Source organism: Poecile atricapillus, chromosome 17, assembly GCF_030490865.1.
Source record: "Poecile atricapillus isolate bPoeAtr1 chromosome 17, bPoeAtr1.hap1, whole genome shotgun sequence".
In the NCBI taxonomy this organism is placed as follows: domain Eukaryota; kingdom Metazoa; phylum Chordata; class Aves; order Passeriformes; family Paridae; genus Poecile; species Poecile atricapillus.
The window spans coordinates 3,926,902-3,940,827 of record NC_081265.1 but is presented as its reverse complement, the minus strand read 5'-3'; the positions used below and the strand labels follow the sequence as shown (position 1 = coordinate 3,940,827).

Below are 13,926 nucleotides of genomic sequence, written 5' to 3'. Positions count from 1 at the left end.
CAGTTGAGGGATAAAACTTTTATTTAAAAAAAATTCAAATTTCTCTTGACACATAAGTCTTAGTTGAGGTAAGTGAATGTACTAGCTTAGGAAAACAACTTTGAGGATTGGGTTTCATAAGCCATTAACACTCTGTTGCTTGCAGGGCTCCAAGAGCTAGAGGTGCAAATTGTACAGGAAGTGTCAAGTTTTCCATCCAGCTGAACTCTGCTGCGGAAGAACAGAATTTACACCTTTTAGTTCAAGCCTCTTCCGCTTCTTTGCATCCTTTGTTCCTTTAGTGCTCGGGTTTCTTGCCCTGAGACTCCTCGATCCTCTCCTGTTCACAAGGTGCAGCTCCAAGAGGTGGCTCAAAGTACCTCATTTGCAATTTGGACAGCGAGGCTTGTGCCAAGTTCAAATAAAAAACAAAACCACCACAATAACAACAAAAGAACCATTGGCAAACTGCCCTCATTCAACAGCCAGCTAAAGCCTGAAGGCAGGAAAACTTCTCTTGCCTTCCCCAGCTCTCCCAGGCAGCAGTAGGGGCCTCTCATGGCCCTTCACAGTCACCTTCAGCTGCTCTTATGTATATCCTGAACAACCTGACACGGTATTGCCACCTCTGGAAGTACCTGAATTCAAGGTTTAAGCTTTATTTTCTAACATGTAAGTAAATATCCTGCAGAATCTACAGTCTGACCGGCCCCTGCAAAAGCAGATGAAAAGGTACCTGAGCCATTGGTACCTCAGAAGTGTGGATATTCACAATTTCAGTTTCCATATGGTAAAAGTACTAAGTTACAACTAGTACCTGATACCTGAAGTGTGTAAGTAGAACTGCCAGCACTATTACATGGAGCAAGATTTAAGTCAGCTGCTATCTGGAGTGGCAGCCTGACCCTCTGAGCAGGACTGACACTTTCATCTACTGAATCTTTTTGTAAAAGTACTGAAAACACTCTTCACAGGAGAATTAAAGTAACATTGAAAGCACAGGATAAGCCAGTATTCTCTTTTTCCCTAAAACTGAACTAGTGAAGCTTTCAAAACTAAGAGTACTGCAGGCCCTTTGTTGCTAACAGTGGATGATCTGACCTGTGGCAGTTCAGTCTTCCTCACTTCATGTCTTCCAGCCAATTCCAATCTAACTCTGCTTTGTGCAGGTTCTTTGCACTCATCTAAATCCACACACATTTTTTATTCTTGTAAATGCTATAAATACCAACAGCCATTCTCCTTGTCTGAAATTCTTGCACCCGTGCTACAGCTGCTTAGGGAAAAATTCAGGCACGATGGCTGATCTTTTTTGTACTGATAGTGTGAGTATGGACTAAATTAATTGTAAAATAAGCTTTTATGCTTTAAGCTTATTATAGTAGCATAGAGGGCTAATGTAGCACATTGCCAGTTGAAGGAAAGGCAGTATGATTGTCTAGGCTTTATAAAAATAGTGCTATTCTAACATGATAAAATATATTTCATTTTAATTGAACTTGAGGTAAGAAGCCCCTCAGTGAGTGTTGCTTTTAAATATTCTTTCAATCCAGTAGCATTGCAATCTTTTGACCAGGAATAGGCTCTGAGACTGAGCTTACCCATCTTAGCTGCTCCTTAGAGGAAAAATGTGTAACTTTGTGTAACTTCTGAATTCCAAGTTATTTAATTCACACTATTATTTATCCCATCCTGCTCTATGGAGGAGACAGCTTAATTACCACCATCTCTTCAATTCTGACTGCCTGCCCCAGGTTAAATCTGCCTGAAGCCCACCCAAAGCCCATCTCCCTTACTCCAGGTGGAGCTCCAGCAGCAGCTGCAGTCTGGCTGCAGTGCTTGGGCCATCCACCTGCACTGACTGCCCAGTGTCCCCAGGCAGAATTTGGGATTGCCAGGATTCCTGCACATCACAACAGCACTTGTGTTGTCAGACAGTAAGAGAAGGTTGTCTCTGAGTGTTAGGAGGGCTCTGAGGAATCACAGTTGCCAATCCACAGGTTGAGCTCAGGTACCAAATCACTGAGACTTGCTCTGACACAGGCTGTGTGTGAATTGTAACCAGGGAAGACATTCAGAGAGGCTCAGGGTAACATCCTGCTCTGGCTGTTGGTCTGCTTGAGGCAGCCGTGCATGGCCAATGCAGGCATCACCGTGCAGCTACCCTAGAAAACATATTCCAAGTGACAACACAGAAAACAGTTCAGGAAGTATGGAAATAAGGCACTTAAATGAGACAGTAACAGGCTGGCTCCCTCTGAGCCCCAGGCTGGCTCAGACGTCCCTGCTGCGGAGGGATGAACAGTACCGTGCGCTGAGGAAGCCCCGCTGCCCGCTCAGACTCCTAAGGCAGCATCGTGCACAAGGAAGCATAGCAGGACCTCGCTGCTCTAAATACTGTGCTCTGAGTGGTATAAATACAACTTTGGTCCATTACCACCCCTAAAATGCTTACTTCACAGAGCAGCAGCCTGAAGCAAAGTTAATTCTACACAACGCGCGTACCCTGAGACGAGTACAATGAAATACTGACAAAAATCAAGTCTAGAGGAAAAAAGGGAAAGGTCTGATGGACTGCTTAAATTAATTTGCCTACACAAATGCTTGTTTCTAGCTTTTTTCAGAGTAACAAATCCAATGTTTCACAATTATTATTTAAATGAATCCAGTACAAAGTACAATATAGTGGAGTTCAAGTACTATAAAGGCAGGGGTTTGTTACCAGATTGTTGTCAAATAGCTGGAAACTCAGCTTTTAACATTACACTTTACAGCAAAACCAAAAAATCCCTTTACTCACTGCTAGAAGACCAAAACCTTCCAGCCTGGGTATGAAAATGAACATCCAAAATACAAAGAGCCACAGCACTGATCAAGTACCCAGTCAAAGACCACTTCTCTGTTGTTAGAGCTGATGGTTACTCGAAGCTTGAAGTTTCCTCCCTCGTTGCTGCAGGGTCCCAGCTGCACAACTTCCATGTCAAATGTCACAGTCGAGCCAGAAGTAACAGCAGGCAACTGGTTTGTCATCTCTTTTCCATTTACAAATACTGCCCCTGAAACAGTCAGCAGATCTAACAATATTTCTCATTTTCTGTACATACTAATGTGCAAGACCACATCTCTCTATTTTTTGCAGGCACATAGGGAAGCAACCCTGCTGCATTTCTCTTGTCACATGGAAGAGGTTGCAATAACTGCAAGCAGGAAGAGGAGATCTGTGATCTCTCCAAAGATTTAACTGCACGAGCAGCACATACATGAAAGTTGCTCATATGTAATGCAGGGATCTAAAGAGCCAGGGGCTGTGAGTTTTGGGAAGGAATTCCAAATTGAACAAATGGTTCAGACTCACCATTTGTGCTGACACACACGGCTTTGTCCCGCTGCAGGGAGTCGTCGCCGTTGCGCTGCTCCACGCACACTCCCAGGCTGTCCCGGCGGTCTGGCTGTCCCACGGTCTCAATTCTAACAGCAAAAAGGTAAGTCAAAACCTGAAGCTTTAAATCAAAACATACCATGAACTCCAGATCCCTGCACTGTGCTCCAGGGCTCTCAACAAATTCATCCAAACTTTTGGGGAGATCCCTGCTGAATGACTAAAATTCCTGTGAGAGCTCCACTGAGCAATAGTCTATTAATCTGAAGAAAATATGAAGTAGACCTTTGCTTCCTGCAAAATTCCAGTGCTATTTAATGCAATTCTCCACTGTCACAGCTTAGGAATGACCTTTCAAAATTATTTCCAGTTGTCTGAAGCAGACAATATGCTCAGCTGGACCATCAGCTATACCACACTACTGGGCAGCATCATGTATTATGGCAAGACAGCTGTAGTTTCAGCAGGGATTTAATAAGCATGACTAAAATAGGTTTTTTGGACCCTGGCATGTTCTGCTGTAATGGCAGGAGGATGGGGTGTTGCTTTGGGGGTCTGTTTGGTTTGGGCATTTGTAATAAATCAGCTTGGTGCAAACCAAGCAATGCCTAGCAGAGCATTTGCATGTCTGGATTCTGCTCAGCTGTATTTAGAGTGTTGGTCTGGAGAAAGGAGCTCTGAAGAAAATGCAAATGAGTTGTGCAAACAACCAGGGACTCATTTCCCTTTGGGCCCCAGCAGAGGAGTGAGGCTGCACAGTTTGTACACTGAAGGGCTGCTCTGGACTTGAGTCCTTTCTCTAGTACTGCCACCACTCAAAGGTGCTAAATCCTACTTTACAGAGAGCCTGAGTGACTCATGAAATTCAGGTGGTCTTTTCTAGAAAGAAAAGCAGTTGTTATTTTCATTGCAGCTTGAGAGAAAAAACTGATCCATGGTTGTTGGCAAACAAAGGAAAACTTCAGCAAAACTTTCAAGAACCAGCAATTAAAGGGGGCAGTGGACTGGCACATAATGAGTTAACTCTTCAGAAACAAAAATAAAATTGGAACCATGTTTTACTTTTGCACTCTATTAGGTTTTTCAGTCCCCTGGGAATGCCACTAAGAGAGCAATAGCCTCACACTGTTAAAGCAAAGGGAAAACTATTATTTGAATCTCCAAGAAGCTTTTACTTTGGAAGGGATTCACCATGCTTTCCCAAAGCAACTCCAAAGGAGATTTCAAATTCATTTTGGTGCACAACAAAACCTTGTCTCTGCAGCCCAGACACAGAACTTGGTCAACCACCACCAGTTTCCATTTGCCTCAGAGCACAGACAGGTCCATCCGTGGGGCAGCACAGGAGCTGCCTCAGCTTGTCAGCAGGGCTGTGCTGGGCTCCTGACAGAGTCAGTGTGGCCACCACAGGGCAGCTGCTGGGTGAGCCCAAATCACAAGCCTGGCCACAAGGACTGTGGCCCCCACAGCAAACAAAGCTTTAGAGAGATGAAGAGCAGGTCACTGTGGAGAAATGTTCCCTTCACTAAGGGCAGCTCCCTGGAGGCTGCAAGGAAACAGGAGACTTGACCTAGAGCAGTGATGTTTTCCTACAGCTTGGCCAAATGCTTCACCTCAGGACAACTGCCACAGTTTATCTTTAAAATGTAGATACAAAGCACTGTGTTTATCACAGCTTCACTGCTCGCTGACAAGCTGTGCCTGGGCCCTAAACACAGAGAACACAGAGCTGCTTGTGAATCATAACTTGTGTTCCAACAGCTGGAGAAAGTCAAGCACCAAGTAGTACATGTCCCAGCTCAGGAAAATCTCTCACACTTCCAAACCAGAAGCTACTCTTGGACCTTGGAAGAGGAACAAAACCAATTTTTGAGGTTGTTTTCAATCTCAAGATTCGTGTCATGATAGTTCTTGTGGACACGTGGTTTTTCTAGCTCTGCCATTCTGAAACAATCTCCTCTTGGAGAGAAGTCCATAACCAAAATGTGAAGCAAAACATTTTCATATGCTACTAATAAAAAAACTATAAAAAGCACTGGACTGAGAGAGAACCAAGGTTCTGCCTTTAATTTCACAGGCATTGCTAAGCCAAGAGAAGTTAAATCTAGCAATAGATTTCAAATGAAAGCTTTAGATCTTTTTATCCATCTCAGACAGGGCAACTGAATACATCCTACAGCCATCTAAAGTTAACATGATCTGTTACCAGGAAGAGATAAATGAAACACCATGGAATAAGTCATGAAAGTACCATGAACAGCCCTCTTTAATTGTCTTTGGGGGCTGCCTGCTATACAGCAAGTAGTTTTATTTAACCAGGGAAAAGATGAAACAAAGCTTTAGAGTCTCTGAGGTCTGTAATCACAGCTGACATATCCACAAGGACATTCCTCATACCCTGTTAAACAGCATCATCTCAGGGATAGGATGACAGGCAGCAAAGCTGCCAAGCTTTTTAATCATGTTCTGTATCAAATGGAAAGCCTGAAATTCACAAGATCCCTTTTCCCCTCTGGATCTTCTAATGCCAGTTTCAAGCAGTCTGACCAGCAGTAATTATCTCACATGTTAAATGCATTGCTGCCAGACTGTCATGCCACAGAACATCAGCGTTGTCATGTCCAGAGTCTTCAGAGCCAGTGAATAGTCTGGGAAGGAAAGCACACCCTGACCCAAGGTTAAAAGGAACTAGAGGCAAAGTCCACTGACTTCAGCCAGTAACAGCTGCTACAAAATACCAGCAACTTCAGCATTCCATAGATCTGCTCAGCATGACCATCCCTCAGGAGTCCACTCACCTTTCTTTTTATGTAAGTGCAGGTCCTGCAAAAACATCAGGTGCTTTCCTACAAAGCCAGAAAGCAGAACTAAAGGAAGGTCAGATGTCAGAGACACTACCTGACTGGAGCTGAGCTAAGACTCAAAAAGGTTTACACACAATTCAGATGTGACAGCTCACAGGGGACGCACCAGGCACCCAAAAAAAGACTTGCCTGAATGTTAATGTTTGCCCACAGAAATAAGTAGGAGCTTTGGAGTAGAGCACACCACACGACTGAGAATCATTCCGAAGCGCTATGTTTCTTCGGCTGCTCAAGCTGTAACCCTCCAGACCAGCTGTCCATTCTTCAAAGGAAACAAACAAAAAAGCAAGAAAACTGTGAACCTCAGCTTCATCCTGTCTGTGCAAAACCAAGCCAGTCCCAATGTCTATTCAGTTCACCTCATGCAGCTTAAGCTATGTTAAGAACAGAGGCTGTTTTTGCCTTTTTCTTATGGAGAGATTTGTTTTTCAAATAAATTGCAATTACAAAAAGTATTTTCCAGCTCTGAGTTCACCAGGAGTTCACTCTTTGCTGCAATCCCTGCCAAGTCTTATTGTAGGAAAAGGAAAGCCTTCATTACCCATTGCGCTTAGAAATTTCTAAGCAAAGAGAAAATTAAAGTTTTCCTCTCTCCAAGATAAGAGCTTGTTAAGAGCTGCAGGTCATGAAAAACGCTTATGTTGTGGTGAGGGAGAAGAAAAAATAATGTTTCCCAAGGCTAAGGAAGCAGTGAGCCACCTGTGAAAGGTTCACTGAGTATCCCTCAGCCATGGAAGCCAAGAATGAATTGTGGGACGGAGGGACAGCTCATCACACGTCACACACACCCCACAAAACCAGGGCCACCCCCATCACACACACAGGCAGCAGCTCCAGCCAGCTGCAGCCCCACAGCAGGTGAGGATGAGCAGTACCGTGGGGCACCAGCGTGGTGCGGCCGATCTGGGGGACGCTCCAGGGGCTCCACTCCTGCCGCCCGTCCCCGCGGGCGCACACCCGGAACTGGTAATCCACGTTGGGGTCGATGTGCAGCACGATGAACTCTGTCTCTGAGCCCACGTACACATCCTCAAAGTGGCTGGCGGTGCTCTTGCGGTACTGCAGCCGGTAATCCTGGGGTATGAAATCATCATCCACCTGCAGAAACATTTACTGCGTCAAAAAGGACCCCTCTGCTTCTCCCTTCCCCTCTGAAGGGGCACATGGCAGCACAGCACTGCAGGTGATCAGACTCAAGGTATTTCAGAGCAGAAAATGTGCCTTCTAGAAAGTAACATGTATCAGAATTATTTTATTACAGTTAGAAAATATCTACAGAAGAAGAAACGTTTAACAGAAGGCTGTTCATTCTAGCAGAGATATAAAAATATCCTTCAGCCAAAAGCTGAAAACAACTTTGCAGAAGAAATTCTATGCCAGTTTTTAACAGCAAGGGAAAATTAGTGTCGTCCTTCATAAACTATTCCAAGGAATAATTTCCAGTTCTTTGATATCTGAGTCAAAAGATATTTACACACACACCCCCTCAAAAAAACCCTGCATTATCCCCTAGGCACAACCAAATTCAGGGAACTCCTGTGTAGCACAGAATATTAGACCCCACCTGACAGCAGTGCCTACGGTTTAATAACCTGAGTCCACATCCTTTACAAGTGAAGGGTGGCCAACAAATGGCTGCTGCTAGAACAACAAAGGTTTTTTTGATGCTGCCAAGGAGCACAGAGCTGTCCAACAGCAACTAAACCACACCAGACCGCAGCAGTGGTTTACTCAAAAATAGTTTTTGTGTGTTGAAGAGAAAGGCTACTGAACTAGCTAATATAATAATGTTTTCTTTTTCTACCCACTGCATTTCCCTAGGAACACAAATGTATTTAGGGGTAAAAGCATAACAGAGCAAGTCCATCCTGGGTCTGCTAAAGCAAGTGTCACTGCAAGCATAAACCCCAGCACCAGCCACACTAGATTAGATGGTACACCATCACTGGACTACCTTGTCTTTAAATGACACCATTACCAAAAAAAAAACACTTCTCAAGTTCTTAACTCCACACTGGAGCGGACCAGTCCTTGAAAAGCAGTAGAGAAATCAGAAAAAAAGTGGCTTGTTTGGGTTCTTTTAGAAAAAACTCAAGTCTAAAGGATTTTCACAGAGGATGTTTTACCTACCTTACACCATCGGACTAAAATACCTCCAGGCTTTTCCACAAATTCCTCCAGCTGTACAGGTGGGCGGGATGCCACAGTTCCATGTCTGAATATTTGATTTTTCAATATGGTAAGGAGGCAGTCATCCAGTTGGGCAGATAAACAAGGCACATCAACCAAGGAGGGCACTTCTGGCAAGCTGAGAAAGGAAAGTGTGCTGTAATGAGAGTGGCCAGCTTCTACAAATTCATGTTTCATCCATATACTTGAATCTGTGCAGATTTGCAAAGAGAGAACAGCTGCAGAAATTGGCACGTGCACTCCAAACTTAAAAGACTCAGAAAACATTGTGCTTCAGCCCTAACCAGACTGTCTGTTTGTCAGCAAATATTCTGAAACACAGCCTGTTCTACAGGGAGTGGCTTCATCCTTCACAAATAAACAGCCTATATTCCCACAGAACATATGGAGGATGAAAACCCCCTCCATTCTGTGAGTGCCAGCCCCAATCAAAGTCTGTGAAACAAACAGGACAGCAGCACCTCAAATGAATCTTTTGAGGAAATGGAGCAGAAAGCTTTTGTTTCAAAGGAGAAAAGATCCCCTACAAAGAAGGGCACATGTGCCACTGCCTCAGATCACCTCAGAATCTTGGTGTCTTACCTATCTAGCTGAATATGTAGAGCTTTTTTTGTAAAGTTGCAAAGTTTCTCATTCTGTTGTCCCACATCTCCATCGACTGCACTCTCTCCTGCAACCAAACAGTAAAAATATTCCTAATGAGAGAATGTCCACAGAAGGCATTCTTTGCTTCAAAGAATAACCAGTTCTGACATGAACAACCAATTACATGTGAAGCACTCTCAGCACTTTTGCTAGTCTTAGCTAGAAAATACAATTACAGGTAACAGTATAAAGCCTATCTAGCAACTTTTGAAGCTCTCAAAGGTACCTGTAGACACACCCATAATGGATGTAATAGTTTGCCTCAGGTCTCAGACAGGAGCAGAACTGGGGTCAGATGCCAAAAATCAGGATTATTAATCCCCTTCTCCACCAGCTTTAAATGAAGAAAAAAAGTAAAGCACCTTCACTGATCAGAAAATAAAAAAGCAGGCACTTCAAAGCAAGAGATAATTTCAGTCATTGTTCTTGTTTAGATTGTTTGCTACAATCAAAATGGTACTGTTGTCACAATGAAGGAAATAATCCATGCATTGAAGTGTGGAGATAAATACAAATATTTGCCTAAGCTTGCCATATAAAGTAGCATCCCACACTTCATCTTACAGAGACATATGCTCCAGTCTCCTGTCTGCTGACTTGAGGGTAATTTACAACTTCAGCAAGCTCAGTCCTTTTCCAAGTGGAGGATTACACATTACAAATCTCTGAAGGAAAGCACACGTCATAATTGGCAGCAGGAGATTTAATAACCATGAGGATTAACTCCTTTCTGACTCAGCTGCAGCATGTGCTTGTCCTGCCCACAGCACTCGGTGATGCTCCTGCTCAGAGCACCCAGGGGATGGGAACTGCAGCGAGTCAGCTTCTCATGAGACCCCATAGAATTCCACACAAAAAATTTTTGCCACCACCCTGATTCAGTGACCTGAGACTGAAAATATAAACAAGGTGAATATCAGCTGTCCCAAAGCTGTGGTGGTAGAAAAAAATCTCAACAAATTAATCCTTAAACACTGTCGCTGCTCCTGTGAGCGGGAGGCACTGAGCTCCCAAGTCAGCACAAAGCTCAGGGCTGAGGAGGAATTGGGAGCTTTCCCACCCCTGGGACACAGCTCAATGTGCTTTAGCTCCCAGAACTGAGCTCATGCTGAAAGAAAGTTAAAGTTGAGACATGAGAACAATGCAAGGAAACTGCCAACACACTCACAGCTCAGACATGCTCCCAGTAGGTTCTCCAGCCTGGGGAAAACAGGCAAGAGTGACATTCCTTTCTGCCGAGGTATTTAGCATCAGCAGGGTATAGTCTGGCCCTTACAGTAATATTCCATATGTCCATTTTTGTCTGCCTCATCTTCAGACTTTTTAGAGAAATTTTCCCCATAGAGTGGCCATTTTATTCCTCATGTTCCCCGCCAACAGCAAACATAATCACACTCAGCAGGACAACGTGCTTATTTCAGCTACTATTCAGCAAGACAGACATCCTTTACTTCACCAAAACAGACACTTTGCTATAGTGCTACCCAAAATGTATTTTATTGCAAAGCAGGCTGACATGCTTTCCTGTCTAGCCTGGAGAGGCAGTGAATGTCTCTACAGTGAAATAATTCTCAAATAGGTACTTCCTGCCCTTCAGGAGAGGCTACACTGACATATGTACACCCTAGGACTGGAGTGAAATGTTGAAATACAGATTTGTAAGAGATAATAGAGATCAGATCTTTACTACATCTACCCAATTCTTAGCATTTAGTTTGAGATAAGACCAAAATGAGCTAAACACACTGATAATAATGGGAATATTCCAGACTTTTGACAGACCCACAGTGGAAGGCAGAGCTAAGACTCAGCACCAGGTCCTGCCTCACCTTCCCGGAGCAGATCATCGGCTGTGCTGACTCCGTGCTCGATCAGTTTCTGGCACTCATCCAGGGGCTTGATGCTCTCTTGCTCTATGACATCCACTTCCTGCAGCAGGGACATCAGTCGCTCGTCCAGCAGCTTCTTTAGGGTCCCTTTCAAATCGCTAAAATGCTGCTCAAGCACATCTCTGGTCAATGTTGCACTATCTTTGATCTGGATTCAGGTAACAGGAAAGAAGGATTCAGGATAAAGGCAAAGGCCATGAACACTTTTTATTTTTCTGAAGCATCTCATCCACATTTGCTGGAGAAAAGCTGTGAGTGGAGTCTGCTTTAAAAAATGACCACTGGCAGTTAACAAATTAATGAAGTCATTTTTAGTACATGTACAGCTGGGAGGCAAAGAAACCAGCCTGGACAAGGGGAAGAGCATATTACCTAAGCAAAATACAACTTGGATTATGGGTGCTTCAGTCAAGGAATTTTTCTTGTCAGAAAAATCCAAATGCTCTGTAGATCGCCTCCCTGCTGCCCCTCAAAAAACCCCCACTGCTGTAATCCTACTCAAAAACCACTCTGCCATCATACACAGATCCTTCTTGCAAACAAAAACCTATCATTAGAAGACTATCTAGGAGCACTTTTGCAAGCCCTAACACTTCACTGGATTTTTAAAATCCTCATAAAACTGCTTTCTTTTCAATTTTGTTCAAACAGCCATCCTTGGTGACAGGACAGGGTGAACAGCAAGTCTGTTTTGATTCCAGAAAAACCCAACCACAGAAGGTTCTACAAGTGCTCATTAAAATGTCTGCAAATTTGCTGAATCTGGCTTTTAGGGAAGAAAACACACTTGAACATCCCTGAGCTAAAGATGCAAAAATAAGAAGTAACCATTTCCCTGTAAACAACTTTTATAAGTCAAGCACACAAGGAAATGCTGCAACACGCTCACAGCCTTAAACATAATTTCTAGATCTTTAGAAGTACAGACAACCAACACAGGAAGTTCTCTGGTCAGGTAAAATAAATTTCCTTTCAACAAATATTCATGAAGCTCTGCAGCTGCCACACAGCTCTGTTTCCCTTTTCTTGTAATTTCAATGCTTCAGGGAAAAAAAAAAAAGGAAGTATTTAGCTTTGTGAAGGGGTGGGGCAAAGGAAGGCAGAACACTCACTTCTCCAAGCTCTTTACCTCCATTAGAAGCAGATACAAATTCAGCATCTCAGCCCCAGAATTAGATACTGCTCATCATGCAAAAGAGGTAATGCAAGTCCCTGAACACACAGAGCTGTGTGAAGTTTGCAGAAAATCAAGTCTCACTGCTCCAAAGGAAAAGGATGCAACGCAAGTGATCCACCCCTGTCACGTCAGCCAACCAGACCTCAAATAATAAAGCTGACACTACATGAACCCCAGTGTAGCACATTCAGCACTTTGGGAACACAGGGAACTCTTGGATGTGCACAAAACAGCAAGTGGTCCTGAAGATGGAAAGAGAGAAAACAGAAACATGCACAGAAATTGCCCCCAAGAGGAAAAGGAAAGGTGAGCTAACTACACACTCACTGCACAAAGGCACATGGGCTGCCTCTCACTGCTCTTGGAATTGCCAAGCAACACTTTGAGATGACAAGGTGTGGATGAAAGCCATGAACAATTCATTTTCTTAAGCAGCCTGTGGTTTCAATGCTGACTAATTAAACATCCAGTGATCACCCACATGCGCTGGGACCAGGACACTCACTCAGCAGATTTACAGCAGGTTTCTGCACTAACGGGATCTGCTTCAGAAAAACTAACAGGTCACCACAAAAACATTCTCTAAGTTTGGTTTTGTTTTTATTTACCCCTTGAAGAGATGAATCGAAGACAGCAAGGCATCACTTCCAGTCTGCAAACCCTCCTAAGCTGAGAGGCTGGCTGAGCAGAGGAGCCAGCCCTGCACTGTGGCTCTCCCAGCCCACACGAGCCTATCTCCTCCTGCATCTCCCGGCGGGTGGGTCACAGTCCCGGTGGAACTCTGCCTCGGCTCCAGCACAGACAAACCAGCTACCCTGGAATGCTGGCAGCCCTCCTGCCTGACCCACGGAGTACGTGACCCAGGCACTGCGGTGCATGGGGACAGCAGCCCTCAGCAGCATCCAAACCAGGGAGCAGCTTGCCCAGGCAGGCATCCGATCTGAAGATGGGGTAACGCTCCCTATTAAATCAGACTTAGCCTCCCAGATACTTTGGAAAACGTAGTTCTTTAAAATATTTATTCCTGCCTGGGAAAGTTCCCTACGGTCCCAGAAAATGCGGCTCAGCTCAGTAACAGACTTCAGCTCGCATCCCTTTCCTCCGACACTTCACACATCTGCCCGCTCCCACACCCTCCATCTCCGGCACCCCCCAGCCCGGTCCAGGGCTCTCATCACACCCGGTCCGCCGGGGCTCCCCGTCCTCCACCCTCCCCACACCTGAGCCCCATCCCGGCTCTACCGGCAGGAACCATGATCAAACACCGGGCCCCGGGAGAGGAGCGGCCGGGACCCGCCGCCGCCTCAGCGGGGTCCCCTGTGCCGGCCACCCCCACCGGGCCCACCTGCCCCCTGTCCTCCCGGAGCAGCTCCGGGGAGCCCCGTCCAGCTTCCCCACCTGCTCCCGCGCCTGGTGCAGCCCCCGCAGCCGCTGCTGCAGCTCCCGCCGGTAGCTCCGCGCCGCCTCGATGCTCTCCCGGGCCTCCTGCAAGAGGAGCCGCACCTCGGCCTCGGCCTCGGCGGCGGCCTCCATGGGCAGCCGCGGCGGCGAGCGAGGCGGCGGCGGCGGCGGGGCGGGGCGGGCGGACCTCGCCCCCGGAAGGGCCGCGCATCCGCGGGGCGGGGCGGGAAGCGCGGCGGGAGCGGGAGGCAGCCCCGGGGCACGGACCGGCGGCTGGTGACGTCACTGAAGCGTGACGTCAGCGGCGGGCAGGGCGCACGTTAGCTCGTGACGTCACGGCGGCGGCGCGAAAACCCGGCTAACAGCGGTGAAGGCGGGAGGGGGAGCGGAAGGAGGCGCGGC

At 45.8% G+C, this 13,926-nt stretch overlaps 2 protein-coding genes across 2 annotated transcripts in view; both read right to left on the bottom strand.

The window, feature by feature from the left end:
* LOC131586022 (sterile alpha motif domain-containing protein 9-like) overlaps positions 1–13,926 on the bottom strand; it is a 248,996-nt gene that overhangs the window by 70,644 nt on the left and 164,426 nt on the right. The gene's annotated exons all lie outside the window — the stretch shown is intronic.
* Positions 4–13,781, bottom strand: CRLF3 (cytokine receptor like factor 3). Its single transcript, XM_058852779.1, has 8 exons — positions 13,522–13,781; positions 10,887–11,094; positions 8,995–9,082; positions 8,353–8,530; positions 7,098–7,320; positions 6,352–6,484; positions 3,335–3,447; positions 4–3,035 (listed from the first exon to the last, which is right to left on the bottom strand). The coding sequence occupies exons 1-8, from the start codon at positions 13,654–13,656 to the stop codon at positions 2,782–2,784; spliced, it is 1,332 nt and encodes a 443-aa protein (XP_058708762.1). The 5' UTR covers positions 13,657–13,781; the 3' UTR covers positions 4–2,781.